Raw genomic sequence first — 16,862 nt, forward strand, 5'->3', positions numbered from 1 at the left:
TTTGTTGGTGTTGCAATTTTTTTACGTCACTTATTTTGATATAGCTTTCTCGGGATGTGATTTCTTTTTCCCTCTCGATAAGAGTTGTTTGAAGCTTTCTGGACAAACTCTTCAGCTGAAGATAAAAACAGGCATCGCATATGTCCACCAGCGAAGTGCATTTGAGGGGAATCCTATCTTGGAAATTTATTTGCAATACTAAATTTTCTTAACCGGGGCATGGGTGTGTGTGTGTTTGTCCGTAAGATAATTTAGGCTAAGTAGTGTGTAAGCTTAGGGACTGATGACCTTAGCAGCTAAGTCCCATAAGATTTCACACACATTTGAACATTTTTGAACTAAATTTTCCTTTACCTCTCCTTTTCATGCACTTTATGAAGATCTTAATAAATACAGTATATTGAGCGTTATTTCGATTTATTTGCAGCGCAAGAAAAGTAAAAATTGTAAATAAAAGAAACATTCTGCATAGCGACGAGAACTACGAGCCTCGGATTTTCGTTCTTCACTCTTTCCTCTGCGCTAATCGCTGCTCGGAGGCTGCACTGACGTAAATGGCTTCTGCCTCGCCCGAACCGTTCCAAAATTCTGTTTTCTTCTTAACGCTTGGCCGTCTGGAACTCCTAGTTCTGTCACTTCCATTTCTGACCAAGTACACAGTAAATCTGGACGAAATCGTTGATGCCTAGTAGGCGCACCGCAGATAAATCGAAATAACACTCAATACACTACTGGCCATTAGAACTGCTACACCAAGAAGAAATGCAGATGATAAACGGGTATTCATTGGACAAATATATTATACTAGAACCGACATGTGATTACATTTTCATGCAGTTTGGGTGCATAGATCCTGAGAAAGCAGTACACAGAACAACCACCTCTGGCCGTAATAACGGCCTTGATACGCTTGGGCATTGAGTCAAACAAAGCTTGGATGGCTGCCATGTAGCTTCAACACGATACCAAAGTTCGTCAAGAGTAGTGACTGGCGTATTGTGACGGGCTAGTTGCTCGGCCACCATTGACCAGACGTTTTCAATTGGTGAGAGATCTGGAGAATGTGCTGGCCAGGGCAGTAGTCGAACATTTCCTGTATCCAGAAAGGCCCGTACAAGGCATGCAGCATACGGTGGTACATTATCCTGGTGAAATGAAGAGTTTCGCAGGGATCGAATGAAGGGTAGAGCCACGGATCGTAACACATCTGAAATGTAACGTCCACTGTTCAAAGTGCCGTCAATGCGAACAAGAGGTGACCGAGACGTGTAACCAATGGCACCCCATACCATCACGCCGGGTGATACGCCAGTATGGCGATGACGAATACCCGCTTCCAATGTGCGTTCACCGCGATGTCGCCAAGCACGGATGCGACCATCATGATGCTGTAAACAGAACCTGAATTCATCCGAAAAAATGACGTTTTGCCATTCGTGCACCCAGGTTCGTCGTTGAGTACGGTATCGCAGGCGTTCCTGTCTGTGATGCAGCGTCAAGGATAACCGCAGCCGAGGTCTCCGAACTGATAGTCCATGCTACTGCATACGTCGTCGAACTGTTCGTGCAGATGGTTGTTGTATTGCAAACGTCCCCATCTGTTGACTCAGGGATCGAGACGTGGCTGCACGATCCGTTACAGCCATGCGGATAAGATGGCTGTCATCTCGACTGCTCGTGATACGAGGCCGTTGGGATCCAGCACGGCGTTCCGTATTACCCTCCTGAACCCACCGATTCCATATTCTGCTAACAGTTGTTGGATCTCGACCAACGCGAGCAGCAATGTCGCGATACGATAAACCGCAATCGCAATAGGCTACAATCCGACCTTTATCAAAGTCGGAAACGTGATGGTACTCATTTCTCCTCCTTACACGAGGCATCACAACAACGTTTCACCAGGCAACGCCGGTCAACTGCTGTTTGTGTATGAGAAATCGGTAGGAAACTTTCCTCATGTCAGCACGTTGTAGGTGTCGCCACCGGCGCCAATCTTGTGTGAATGCTCTGACAAGCTAATCATTTGCATATCACAGCATCTTCTTCCTATCGGTTAAATTTCTCGTCTGTAGCACGACATCTTCGTGGTGTAGCAATTTTAATGGCCAGTAGTGTATGTTGTATTTAATAAGATCTTCATGAAATGCATAAAAAGGAGAGCTAAAGGAAAATTTGGCATTGCAAAGAAATTTCCATGATGGGATTCCCCTAAAATGCACTTCGCTGGTGGACACATGCGATACCTATTTTTATCTTCAGCTGAAGAATCTGTCCAGAAAGCTTCAAAACAGCTCTTATCTCATCGAAAGGGAAAAAGAAATCATATCCAGAAAAGACTACATCAAAATAAGCGACGGAAAAAAATTGCAAATAACACTTCCGTGCCAGTTGGTAACTGGGTACTATAAAAACCTTCACTGGAATAATGATGTTCACTGACATGAACCACATTCCATTGTAATTGAACGATACGCGCCATAGTGCTGTATTTCACGTGACAACGAGGATGAAATGCACGAACTAGATGAATATAAGTCACACCCACACAGGAGGGGAAAAAAAGTAAAGTTTTGGGGGTCACGAACCTCCTCCCCTCCCACAAAACGAAACTTTTAACACAATATTTCTTACGTTTATAAATTTCCAGATTTTACTGTAAATGTTCGGAGAATAAAGTATCATGAAAAATGAGTCTCTAAAACGACAAGTAGATCTAGTAATTACAAGTCACTTTTAATACGGCATGCTTCCCAGTTACTTGCATGAGGTCCTGACCGGTAATGTTCCAGTCATCTAAAGCAGCTCATTCACAGGCTGACAGTATCTGCTGTCAATGACAGATAACTCGTTACAGTTCGTGAGTACACAGGTGGATCCACCGAACCTCAGAAATTTGAGTTAGGGCAGACGGAAAGGGAGAGATATGCTACTAATAAAAAAGAGGTAACAGAAACACTGGCATTCCACACGTACGCGGAAACGACCGGATAAAAAATGACGACATCTCTTCATTTAGATGTTCGGACAGCCATAGAACTGTATTCATAATCGTTGTGATGAGTAGACGTCTTGATTCTGGGTTGTGCAAATTATGCCACTGTCAAGGTTATGAGAGTTTGTTGCCGCTATCGTTCTTAAAATAATTTCATGGCGCATGTAATTCTCATGTTCCGAAAACATTGCTTTTCATATGCTTTTTATTTCTCTCGATTACAATTTCTTGGACGTTATGCTAAAGCGATGTACTGAAGACTGGTGTAAACAAATCACTATCGTTATCGTATTCCATTTTTAATATATATTATTGTAAATAAACAGTTTATACGGGTTTGGTCTCTCGAGGGCACATAAAATAACTTGTGCCTTCTTTCTTTTTTTACTTTCTTTCCAGTAGTTTTTCATTCTTTCTCTAGGTTGTTCGCTTCTTTCTTCTGTTCATATTGCCCCTGCCTTCTATGTTTTACCCTGAAAGCCCTTGAAACCTTTTGCTTTTCCTCTGAACTTTTCCCTGTTATTATTTTTCCTCTGATATTTCAATTTCTATCATGTCTGTTTTAAATCCTTTCATCCACACCATTGATGTTTTAGGTTTCTGTCAAAATAGCTATAATACCTTTTTGTTTTTCATTCTCATTTCGCTTCTTTTAGGTGTCTATACAATAAATTCTTCCTTATCTCATGTCTCCAACATTCCTTCTATTGCGCCGGCCGGTGTAGCCGTGCGGTTCTAGGCACTTCAGTCTGGAACCGCGAGACCGCTACGGTCGCAGGTTCGAATCCTGCCTCGGGCATGGATGTGTGTGATGTCCTTAGGTTAGTTAGGTTTAAGCAGTTTTAAGTTCTAGGGGGCTGATGACCACAAATGTTAAGTCCCATAGTGCTCAGAGCCATTTGAACCAATCCTTCTATTCTCTCGTAAACTTCTTTATTACTTCTTAATTTCCATTTCCCATTGTCATACTTTGGTCCCAAGATTTTCCTAACTATTTTGCTTTCGTTTATTTCTATTTCACCTAATAGTTCGGCTGCATTTAACGAAAGGCATTCTGAAGAAAGGCATTCTTGTGTAACGACAAAGTGGTAGTGTCGAAATTTGGCGTTTGTGGACAATGATTTCTTTTTGAACAACTTTTTTTTTAAAACTGAAAAGTTAGTATCTTTGCCCAAAGCATTCAGTTGTATTATCTCACCGACTAAAATTAGTAGTCATTTTTGTTCTTCCGTAGTCAGTTTCCAAGTGTTTCTGTGCCTCCTTTGTGTCTGCCATACACTCTGTTTTTCCAAAAAACGTACGCAGACCTGCTTTTGAAGGTGTCTCTTGTAGAGGATTTATCTGCATTGCTGCATCTTCGACAGATTCAGCTTATATTGCAACATCGTTTGCTACTGCCATACAATCAATTCTCAGATTATCAACTTTTCTCCTAATTACAATTTTTTAAATTCTTTCTTCTTCAGTTCTGTTCCTCCTTTCCATCACTGTCTTTTTTAGTACGCAGTTGAGCAGCAGGGACACTTTATTACCATATCAAAACATTTTATACATTTTGTTGTTATCATTGTTAAAATCATAGGAGTCTGTGGCAATTTAAAATTGGAGGAGATGGGCATTTCTATTTGGGGGAGGGGAGGGAGGAGGAGACACAGTAACGAAGTGCCACTTCCCCCCTCCCCCTGCCGGCTGTAGTGGCCGTGCGGTTCTAGGCGCTACAGTCTGGAACCGAGCGACCGCTACGGTCGCAGGTTCGAATCCTGCCTCGGGCATGGATGTGTGTGATGTCCTTAGGTTAGTTAAGTTCAATTAGTTTTAACAACTAAAATCAAAAGCTCATAGAAATTCCTAAAACACTTAAGAACATTTAAGTTTTATTTTGCAACGAAAAAAAATGTCAGTGTACTTTTTCTGCTTTAGTGCCCTCCAGTGGGCTTGATCAAGTGCATTTTCTAATGTGATCAAGGCCGCAAACACATCTGCATCTATTACTGTTCTATGCATATATGTGCCCAATGTTCCCAATGACGACTTTGCCTCTTTTAGAGTCAGAGATGACTCTGTTTCTCCTTTTTAAAAACGGCGAGGTTAGCTTCACTTCCTCTCTCTGTATGATTCTTTTTCAGCGGTCCGATCTTTCTGCTTCAGCACTATTGACAGCGTGGATGGTGGAATCCCGAAATTTTTCGACACATCCTTTTGTTTTCACTCCACATTCCACGGCCTCAACAAACAGTCTCTTTTCTGTGTGAGTCAAACACTTGCACATCTTTGAAGTCATTGTTGGAACTGATCTGTGTATTAATTACATAATGAATTTTTGAGTAAACAAAGGAAGGTCGTGAAGATTTGAATGACGAAACAAATTCACAAACAATTGACAAAGCAACTTGAACTGACCAGTGTAAACTAGACGCTAACTTCGAATTAATCAGTATTTACGAGTGGCCTATCATTATTATCGCTTCGATTCATTCGTTCATCAGATGCTTCCCAGAGATGCTTCGTCAAACTTCCTGCAGTTTTTTCTTTTATTTCAAAAGTTTTTTACGCAAGATGATCACGAATTGAGTGAGAACTGACCTGTAAATTCGGTGCGAAGGCGAACAGTGCTCGTGGCTCAACGTTCTCAATAGCGTTGCCAGAGAGGTTGAGAAAGTGCAGGCTCTCGACGCTGGTAAACGAATCAACCTGCAAGGACTTGAGCTGATTCTGAGCAAGATCGATGAACTCCAGCGAACTGAGGCCAGAAAACACCTGTCAGAAAAGGAAAATACCATCTCTTAATTATTGGCCAAATTATCTGCATAGGACCGCTGGAACTTTAAATAGTGTCAACTAATTATTTACAAATTACGCAAAATAGATACATGTTCCAAAGTGGTACTGTTCTTCAGAGTTGTTACCAGTATTGTGATGTGGAAGTCGTAGGATACCATTAGCAGCGCGAGCTGTGTCGATGGTTCGAGTGAACGATCTGTTGCCCGACGAATCTCTGTAACGGTTATGAAGCGAATGCTTCCTTCAATTTAGGAATCAAGTTGAAGTCGGAGTTTCTGAAGTCCGAGAACTGTGGTTCGTTAATTTTTGGAACACAGCTTAGAAAAAGAACCGGCGACACTTTCTGCAGGATCCGCAGATCATTTTGCAGGACAACGCTCGGACGCTTACGGCGCACGTTGTGACTGATTAGGTCGATCGTTGCGGCTTGGAAGTGCCGTACCATCAATCACACTCTCCGGACTTAAGCCCTTGCTATTTAACCTGATTCCTAAATTGAAGAAATCGTTTCATGGCATTCGCTTCAGATCTGTTACAGAGATTCGACGGGCAATAGACTGGTCCACTGGATGTATCAATACAACTGGCGCTGCTAAGAATATCCTGCGACCTCCACGACGCCGACAACAGGTTACACACAGTCCTCGTACACGGAGAGCAAAGCATTGGGCAGAAATTGTAGAAACAGATAGTACAGTAACTTTCGACTAGCGTTCACTAGCATGGGTGACAAACGTGTCTTACAGCACAGAACACAGGAAAGAAAGATAATATTGCTTTGTTTATACTTACGCCATGCATTAACTGAAGTTGTCCAATGCATCTTGAAATGTAATACAATGAATAATGTATACTTCTAGACGACTCTACTTACGGCTAGGCGATTTCTACACAGTACAGGATGTTTCGAGAAGACTCATCCTGAAACTCCTGGAAGATTAAAACTGCGTGCCGGACCGAGACTCGAACTCGGGACCATTGAGGTTGTGGTGGAAGTAAAGCTGTGAGGACGGGTCGTGAGTCGTGCTTGGGTATCTCAGTCGGTGGAACACTTGCCCGCGAAAGGCAACGATGCTAATTTCGAGTCCGACACACAGTATTTATCTACCAGGAAGTTTCATTATTAGCACACATTCCACTGCCGAGTGAAAAATTTATTCAGAAGACTCGTCATATTTCACAAAACTGTATCTTCTACACGAACGAAGATACAAACTTAGGGCAAATTTTATGTTACGCAACTTGAAGTTACTGGTTCGTGTGATAGTCAGTACGGGGTACCCTTGGGACAGCTAGGTGTCTCATTCGCTCGTTCGTAACCCAATGTACGTCATTTTTCAACAGAATGAACCACCATCACTGTAGGACCTGCAATACATTTTTTCTGAAAGCATGTTGGTTTTCTTCGGGATTACCCAGTGTTTTGGCTACAAAACCATAGTTTTCAAAATAATCTCCGTTCAGTGCGACGGCCTTATGCCACCTTACTGGGGAGGCGTGTTTGCCCACGTGTTGGAACTCTACTGGTCGACGTCGAGGCCAATGTCTTGCTGCACCAACAACTTTCCCATTATCCACAATAGTTTCCCCCGGAGAGTACCCTTCACTGGGCTTAACAGATAGCAGTCGGAAGGAGAGAGATCCGAGCTGTAGGGTCCATGAGGAAGAACAGTCCAATAAAGTTTTGTGAGCTCCTCTCTCGTGCGGAAATTTGTGTGAGGCCCTGCGTTGTCATGGAGAAGGAGAAGTTCATATACATTTTTGTGGTGATTAACACGTTTAAGTTGTTTCTTCGATTTGATAAGGGTAGCACAATACATTTCAGAGCTAATCGTTGCACCATGATGGAGGACATCAATCAAAATAACCCCTTCAGGGTGCCAGAAGACAGTCGCCATGACTTCATCAGCCAAGGGTGCCGCTATGAACTTTTTCTTCGGAGAAGAGATGTTGTGGCGCCACTTCATGGGTTACCGTTTCCGTGTGTCATCGCCTATGACAATGTTCGACAAAAAGTTATCACGATCAGCCTTAACCCGCAAGCAGTTTCACGCAGAAGGTCCTTCGTGGTTCTTCATGGTCTTCTGTTAGGCGGCCAGGAATCCAGCAGGCACACACCTTTGAGAACTCCAAGTAGTGGACGAGTGTGTCAGCAACACCAACAGAGGCGTCCAGTTGAGCAGTGAGTTTTTTGATTGTGATTGTGATCTCGTATGAGAGTGTCCGCACGTTCCAACAATGCAGGAGTCAGCTGTGTGCGGCTAGCCGGCACGTGGGAGATCGGACAGGTTTGGGCGACCTTGTTGCGGTGATGACAAACGCCTTGCCCAACGACTTACCGTGCTTTTGTTCACAGTCATATCTCCGTAGACATTGTGCAAGCGCCTATGAATAATATCTCCGATGCTCTGGTTTTCCGCCAAAGAATGCCTATGACAGATCTCTGCTTCGAACGCACCTCCGTTGTAGACGTCATTTTGAACGCTACGTATAGCGGCGCCACCAGTCGGAACTTCATGGAACTACAATGGCTGAAGCAAGAATATTCCACAATATCCCACAATAAATTTCGCGTTTTTCCAACTGAAACTGTCCGATAAAAAAAAGTGTTGCATTACTTATTGAATGCCCCTCGTAAAAAGTACACAAGGTTGTATTTGCATACATGTAAAAGATATACCCTTGTGAAATAGCATAGTTGCTTTAAAAATAAAACTTTTGAAGTACGATGCATAAGTTGATTTACCATAAGTTTCTATCTTCATTCCTCTAGAAGACATCTTATCCTTTTCGTTCAGAGGTATTGCAGCCCTTGATGTGCCTCAGCCTCCTCAAATATCTGCATCCACACGTCTCTGTTCTCTGCTTTTCTCTTTCATCCTAGAATTTCTATCTTGGTAACGTCAGTCAACATTTTTGAACCATCTTATTCTTGGTCGGCCCTTCCTCCTGGTGGAATGTAATCTTCCTTTATTATTCTTTTCGACATCCTATCATTTACTATCTTCACCATGTGTCCTAATTAGTGTATTTACAAAGAATGAAATTACTTCACTACATATTTCACCTTTACAAGCTGTTGTAATTCATGGTTTTATCTCACTCGCCAACTCTCTTCCTCCCTCAACATTTTTGATGTAGTTTTTTGCCGGACTTCCTCTGTCAAATGCCCTTCGATAGTTTACATCCACTTCTGTCAGCGACCACATTTCTGACAACTGGTCCTACAACGAAACAGTTTGTTCTTAACTTTATTATTCTTGTAATTAGAGAATCCTTAAATACTTGTGAGTTCACACAATACGCATTAACTCCTGCTTGTATCATTTATTCAAAAGACTGCCTCATATTATTACCACAGTTTAAAGGACTTCTAGTAATGGGAGCATCTGGTACAATTAAAATATCCGTTAGAGGCGTTCAGGTCTTGTAGTGTTCTTCTAGCCTTGCAACTGGATATGATCGTGTATTTTGTTTTGCTGTCGTTTACAATGAGTCCAGTTTTTGCTCCTTCTGCTTGTATTACTTCAACCACTTCTATAAGGATTTTTAAATCCCTTGCCATAATTGCATTAGTAAATGCACGCATGGTATCTCATCATTATTGTACGTTTGTGACCTACTTTTTTATCGCATTATGAAAACTATCGAGGAAGTTAACTGCGCAAAAATCTTGTGTAACAGAAGAAATATTTCAGCTGATCGACGAAAGAATGACATAAAAAATGAGCGGGGGAAGAAAGGCCAGCAATATTAGTCTTTTGGGAATGAAATACATAGAAATGAAAGGCCACCAAGGCGAAGTGGCTGCAGGAAAAATGCGAAAAAAGTGATAAAAATCGTCGCCGGAAGTTTTGATTCAGCGTACAGAAAGCTCAATACAACCTTAATTGAAACTAGAAAGGCAAACGCGTCAGCTTGAAGAGTGCAAGAGGAATTCCTCTGCTAAACTCAGAAGAGAGAGCGGATATGTGGAAAGCCTCTAGGAGGGTGAAGGAAATATCTGATAACGTGTTAGAAAAAGACATGGGAGTCGATACTGAAAATATTGGGAACACAGTACAGTATCAGAATCAGAGTTTAACAGAGCTTTGGAATATTTACGGTCAGACAGAAAGGTTAGATAACATTCCTTTGGAAATCCCTTAATCATAGGGGACAGTGGCAAAGAAACGAATAATCAAGCTGGTTTGCGGAATCTATGAGTCTGGAGATATATCGTTAGGCTTTCGGAAAAGCATCATCTACTCTATAACGAATACAGCTAGGACAGCTAAATGTGAGAACTACCGTATAAAAATCTTAAAAGCGTCCAAATTGCTGACGAGAATAATATACAGAAGAATGGAAAAGAAAACTAAGGATGTGTTACACACCCATCAGTTAAGATATAATAACGGTAAAGTACAGAGAGGCATGTCTTACGCTGCACTGGATAATGGAAGCAATACTTAAGAAAATTCAAGGCATGTTCATAAGATTTGTCGACCTAGAAAAAACCATGTAGGAGGAAGTGAATCTTCCAAAAAATGTACGAGTAAGGCACAGGGAAAAGGGGGATAATATACAGAACTAAGAGGGAAAATACGAATAGAAGGCCAAGTGTTCGGATTAGAAAGGATATAAGACAGGGCGGTAGCCTTTCGCCGCTGCTATACAATCTACACATCGAAAAAGAAGAAGTAAGACCTTTAACAGAATACGATAACAACAAACAATAGTGTGACACCCAGAGAAATAGTGTACTCAAGGCGACATCGCTAGTAACTTTTCAAGAACACTGCATGACATCTACACACACGAAAATCCGTACGGCAAACCTCGAACAGACACCAAACAAACACAGCAACAAGATCCTTGGGAGGACAGTAACTCAAACACAGACACAAACACTGAAGTAGATGTAGACACAGAAAATGAGACAAACACAACAATAATATCAGACATAGACCCGTTACTTGTTGTAGTTGTTGTTGTGGTCTTCAGTCCTGAGACTGGTTTGATGCAGCTCTCCATGCTACTCTATCCTGTGCAACCTTCTTCATCTCCCAGTACCTACTGCAATCTACATCCTTCTGAATCTGCTTAGTGTATTCATCTCTTGGTCTCCCTCTACGATGTTTTCCCTCCACACTGCCATCCAATACTAAATTGGTGATCCCTTGATGCCTCAGAACATGTCCTACCAACCGATCCCTTCTTCTAGTCAAGTTGTGCCACAAGCTCCTCTTCTCCCCAATTCTATTCAATACCTCCTCATTAGTTATGTGATCTACCCATCTAATCTTCAGCATTCTTCTGGAGCGCCACATTTCGAAAGCTTCTATTCTCTTCTTGTCTAAACTATTTATTGTCCACGTTTCACTTCCATACATGGCTACACTCCATACAAATACTTTCAGAAACGACTTCCTGACATTTAAATGTATACTCGATATTAACAAATTTTCCTTCTTCAGAAACGCTTTCCATGCCATTGCCAATCTACATTTTATATCCTCTCTACTTCGACCATCATTAGTTATTTTGCTCCCCAAATAGCAAAACTCCTTTGCTACTTAAAGTGTCTCATTACCTAATCTAATTCCCTCCGTATCACCCGACTTAATTCGACTAAGTTCCATTATCCTCGTTTTGCTTTTGTTGATGTTCATCTTATACCCTCTTCTCAAGACACTGTCTATTCCGTTCAACTGCTCTTTCAAATCCTTTGCTGTCTCTGACGGAATTACAATGTCATCGGCGAACCTCAACGTTTTTATTTATTCTCCATGGATTTTAATACCTACTCCGAACTTTTCATTTGTTTCCTTCACTGCTTGCTCAATATACAGATTGAATAACATCGGGGAGAGGCTACAACCCCGTCTCACTGCATTCCCAACCACTGCTTCCCTTTCATGCCCCTCGACTCTTATAACTGCCATCTGGTTTCTGTACAAATTGTAAATAGCCTTTCGCTCCATGTATTTTAACCCTGCCACCTTCAGAAGTTGAAAGAGAGTATTCCAATCAACATTGTCAAAAGCTTTCTCTAAGTCTATAAATGCTAGAAACATAGGTTTGCCTTTCCTTAATCTTTCGTCTAAGATAAGTCGTAGGGTCAGTATTGCCTCACGTGTTCCAACATTTCTACGGAATCCAAACTGATCTTACCAGAGGTCGGCTTCTATCAGTTCTTCCATTCGTCTGTATAGAATTCGCGTTAGTATTTTGCATCTGTGACTTATTAAACTGATAGTTCGGTAATTTTCATATCTGTCAACATCTGCTTTCTTTGGGATTGGAATTATTATATTCTTCTTGAAGTCTGAGGGTATTTCGTCTGTCTCATACATCTTGCTCACTAGATGGTAGAGTTTTGTTAGGACTGGCTCTCCCAAGGCTGTCAGTAGTTCTAATGGAATGTTGTCTACTCCAGGGGCCTTGTTTCGGCTTCGGTCTTTCAGTGCTCTATCAAATTCTTCACGCAGTATCATATCTCCCATTTCATCTTCATCTACATCCTCTTCCATATCCATAACATTCTCCTAAGTACATCGCCCTTGTATAGAACCCCTATATTCTCCTTCCACCTTTCTGCTTTTCCTTCTTTGCTTAGAACTGGGTTTCCATCAAAGCTCTTGATATTCATGCAAGTGGTTCTCCTTTCTCCAAAGGTCTCTTTAATTTTCCTGTAGGCAGTATCTATCTTACCCCTAGTGAGATAAGCCTCTACATCCTTACATTTGTCCTCTAGCCATCCCTGATTAGCCATTTTGCACTGCCTGTCGATATCATTTTTGAGACGTTTGTATTCCTTTTTGCCTGCTTCGTTTACTGCATTTTTATATTTTCTCCATTCATCAATTAAATTCAATATTTCATCTGTTACCCAAGGGTTTATACTAGCCCTCGTCTTTTTACCTATTTGATCCTCTGCTGCCTTCACTATTTCACCCCTCTAAGCTAGCCATTCTTCTTCTACTGTATTTCTTTCCCCCATTCCTGCCAATTGTTCCCTCAAGCTCTCCCTGAAACTCTGTACAACCTCTGGTTCTTTCAGTTTATCCAGGTCCCATCTCCTTAAATTTCCACCTTTTTGTAGTTTCTTCAGTTTTAATCTACAGTTCATAATCATTAGATTGTGGTCAGAGTCCACAGCTGCCCCTGGAAATGTCTTACAAATTAAAACCTGGTTCCTAAATCTTTGTCTTACCATTATATAATCTATCTGATACCTTTTAGTATCTCCAGGGTTCTTCCATGTATACAACCTTCTTTCATGATTCTTAAACCAAGTGTTAGCTATGATTAAGTTAAGCTCTGCGCAAAATTCTACCAGACGGCTTTTTCTTTCATTTCTTAGCCCCAATCCATATTCATCTACTATGTTTCTTTCTCTCCCTTTTCCTACTCTGGAATTCCAGTCACCCATGACTATTAAATTTTCGTATCCCTTCACTACCTGAATAATTTCTTTTATCTCATCATACATTTCATCAATTTCTTCGTCATCTGCAGAGCTAGTTGGCATATAAACTTGTACTACTGTAGTAGGCGTGGGCTTCGTGTCTATCTTGGCCACAATAATGCGTTCACTATGCTGTTTGTAGTAGCTTACCCGTACTCCTATTTTTTTTATTCATTATTAAACCTACTTCTGCATTACCCATATTTGATTTTGTATTTATAACCCTGTATTCACCTGACCAAAAGTCTTGTTCCTCCTGCCACCGAACTTCACTAATTCCCTCTATATCTAACTTTATCCTATCCATTTCCCTTTTTAAATTTTATAACCAACCTGCCCGATTAAGGGATCTGACATTCCACGCACCGATCCGTAGAACGCCAGTTTTCTTTCTCTTGATAACAACCCGTTACTTAAGGAATATAAAACCTAAAATAGATCAACAAGATAATTATAGGAAATGCAGACACACTACATGATTGATTTACGTATCTAAACTGCACTTTAAATATGCTAACTAAATAATGTAAAGGAAATGACTAATGTAAACAATGAGACAATCAGTAAGTCTAAGTAATACGCCACACAGCGAGGCCAGGCTTGAAGATTAAGTTCCGAGGCACCCCTGGCACCCATTACATTAGTTAAGTGAAACAGTAATAATTAACACTAGTTTTTAGGCAACAGAAACAAATACACACAGAGTCACTCATGACGTATTTCATTTCGTAATGTAAGAAGAAATAGTTTTGAACGCTACTTCAGGTGAGGCAGTCCCGATGTTTCCGTCGAGACCCTCCCAGCTGGAATAGCAAAACCACAAACCATAATTTGCACATTATATTTCGTTTTAACAGTAAATAAAATCAACAGACAGTTCCTTTCCTATCTTTATATTATTTTCTTCTAAATTACTAACATTAATTATTTTAACCCTCCCTTTCCTTCACCTACTTTAATTTTCTTTGTAACTCATTGTTACAACTCTTCTTTTTATTGCTCAAAACAACTTTTGCTAGTTATGTGAAACATTGTAGTGTTATATATAAAATTGTAAAATGTGCGACCTGCTTTAAAGATATTAGGCAGGATATCTTTAAATGTACACTATGTGGTCAAAAGTATCCGGACACGCCCAAAAACAAACGTTTTTCAGTTTAGGTGCATTGTGCTGCCACCTTCTGCCAGGTACTCTTTAGTTATTAGAGATCGTGAGAGAGCAGAATGGTGCGCTCCGCGAACTCAAGGACTTCGAACGTGGGTGAGGTGATTGGGTGTCACTAGTGTCATACGTCTGTACGCGACATGTCCACACTCCCAAATATCCCTAGGTCCACAGTTTCCGATCTGAGTGTGAAGTGGAAACGTGAAGTGACACGTACAGCACAAAAGCGTACAGGCCGACCTCGTCTGTTGACTGACAGAGACCGCCGACAGTTGATAAGCGTCGTAATGTGAAATAGACCATCACACCCATAAATGCCAAATGACGCCTCGCTTTGTGTAATGAGCGTAAACATTGGAGGATTGAACAGTGGAAAAACGTTGTGTGGAGTGACGAATCACGGTACACAATATGTCGATCCGATGGCAGGATATGGGTATGGCTAATGCCCGGTGAACGTCATCTGCTAGCGTGTGTAGTGCCAACAGTAAAATTCGGAGGCGGTGGTGTTATGGTGTGGTCGCGTATTTCATTGAGGGGTCTTGCATCCCTTGTTGTTTTGCGTGGCTCTATCACAGCAAAGGCCTACATTGATGTTTTAAGCACCTTCTTGCTTCCCACTGTTGAAGAGCAATTCGGGGATGGCGATTGCATCTCTCAAAACGATGAGTGCCTGTTTATAATGCACGGCCTGTGGCGGAGTAGTTAGACGACAATAACATCCCTGGAATGGAATGGCCTGCACAGAGTCCTGATCTGAATCCTGTAGAACACCTTTGGGATGTTTTGGGACGCAGACTTTGTGCCAGGCCTCACCGACCGACATCGATACCTCTCCTCAATGCAGCACTCCATGAAGAATGGGCTGCCATTCCCCAAGAAAGCGTCCAGCACCTGATTGATTGGATGCTCTCGTCAAGGCTAAGGGTGGGCCAATACCCTACTGAATTCCAGCATTACCGATGCAGGGCCCCACGAACTTGTAAGTCATTTTCAGCCAAGTGTCCGGATACTTTTGATCACATAGTGTACAATAAGTGAAATGAAACGAGAAATGCAACTAACCTTATCCTGTTATAGGTGCCCAATTCGTTTAGTGGTCAGTAAAGTGCTGGCCTGCAGGTGCTATTACACGCTAATTTAAAATAAACAAACATGCAGTGGGGATCGACGTCACATCCATAAATTTTTCCCATTATTTGATTAGTAAAAAAGCGTAGAGGAGACAATCGTGTGAACCTGGATGAAACATTTTGAAACACGCTGTATTTTAGCTACAGCGGACGAGGCGAGGGTGAGAGAGACAGACCTTTTTGTTGAGTTCGGTAAGGATGTTCCGGGCGAGGGAGAGGCGCTGCAGTAGGCGCATGTTGGAGAAGGCCCCCGAGTGCACGGAGCGGATGAGGTTGTCCGACAGGTCGAGCAGGCGCACCTCGTACAGGTCCAGCGGGTAGACCATGGTGAGGCCGTTCAGCCGGTACGTCGCCCACAGGAGGCGCCCGTGGAACCCTGCCTTGGCGTACGGCGACGTGTCCGCCTGCGTCTCCTGTCGGAACAGCACACACACACATGACAACTCCAGGCAAGTCACTGCAGTTAAGAGTGCAGCAAGCTTTCAACCAAGCATTCGATGGCCACTGGCAAGTGGACTGACTGTTGCACATACGCCCTTACATACTTTAGCTGCTGGCTGTGACGTCGTTAGAGCTTACAGCATCGCCATTTAATGTAAGTCACTGTATGACAACATACACTCTAAGAGAGAGAGAGAGAAAAAAAAGGAACGACTCACCACTGAGGAATTATCCCAATGGGACGGAAATCGGTAGATGTGATGTAAATGCACAGAGAAAAAATTACAATTTCAGAAAAAAATGGATTAGTTTGTAAGACGTGTATATTTCTATTGTCTATTGTCAAATCACAATTTATGAAAGATGTTTATATTTTATTAATAGGATTAAGTAGGAATAATTAATAAAAAATGGTTCAAATGGCTCTGAGCACCATGCGACTTAACTTCTGAGGTCATCAGTCGCCTAGAACTTAGAGCTAATTAAACCTAAGTAACCTAAGGACATCACACACATCCAAGCCCGAGGCAGGATTCGAACCTGCGACCGTAGCGGTCACGCGGTTCCAAACTGAAGCGCCTAGAACCGCACGGCCACACTGGCCGGCCAATAATTAATATTTGTCGTGTTGGAAATAATGGTGGTAGCAGGGAATGTCTGCACTGTATTGTTGGCAGCAGAGACCGCACATTGATATAATTTTAAAAAGGGCGGGAGAGACCGCGTGTGGATACATTTTAAGAAAAGAGCGGGAAAGACCGCGCATTGATACATTTTGTAATGGTAGCAGGGATTGTCAGCTCCAGAAAGCATTGTTGGCGGGAGAGACCGCACTTTGGCGTTCATAGGAAGTCAGTACTAAGCGAGAAGTGAAGCGAGTCGGTAGCAGGTCTG

General features: G+C 42.0%; 1 protein-coding gene across 1 annotated transcript in view; it reads right to left on the reverse strand.

Moving 5' to 3' along the window:
- Positions 1-16,862, reverse strand: part of LOC124619697 (toll-like receptor 6) — a 91,550-nt gene that overhangs the window by 55,639 nt on the left and 19,049 nt on the right. Inside the window, exons 2-3 of the mRNA XM_047146252.1 lie at positions 15,704-15,940; positions 5,579-5,752 (exon numbers count right to left, since the gene is read on the reverse strand). Of these exons, the coding sequence (XP_047002208.1) occupies positions 5,579-5,752; positions 15,704-15,853 (324 nt within the window). The 5' untranslated portion in view covers positions 15,854-15,940. The remainder of the gene's footprint in view (positions 1-5,578; positions 5,753-15,703; positions 15,941-16,862) is intronic.

Source organism: Schistocerca americana, chromosome 6, assembly GCF_021461395.2.
Source record: "Schistocerca americana isolate TAMUIC-IGC-003095 chromosome 6, iqSchAmer2.1, whole genome shotgun sequence".
Lineage (NCBI taxonomy): Eukaryota > Metazoa > Arthropoda > Insecta > Orthoptera > Acrididae > Schistocerca > Schistocerca americana.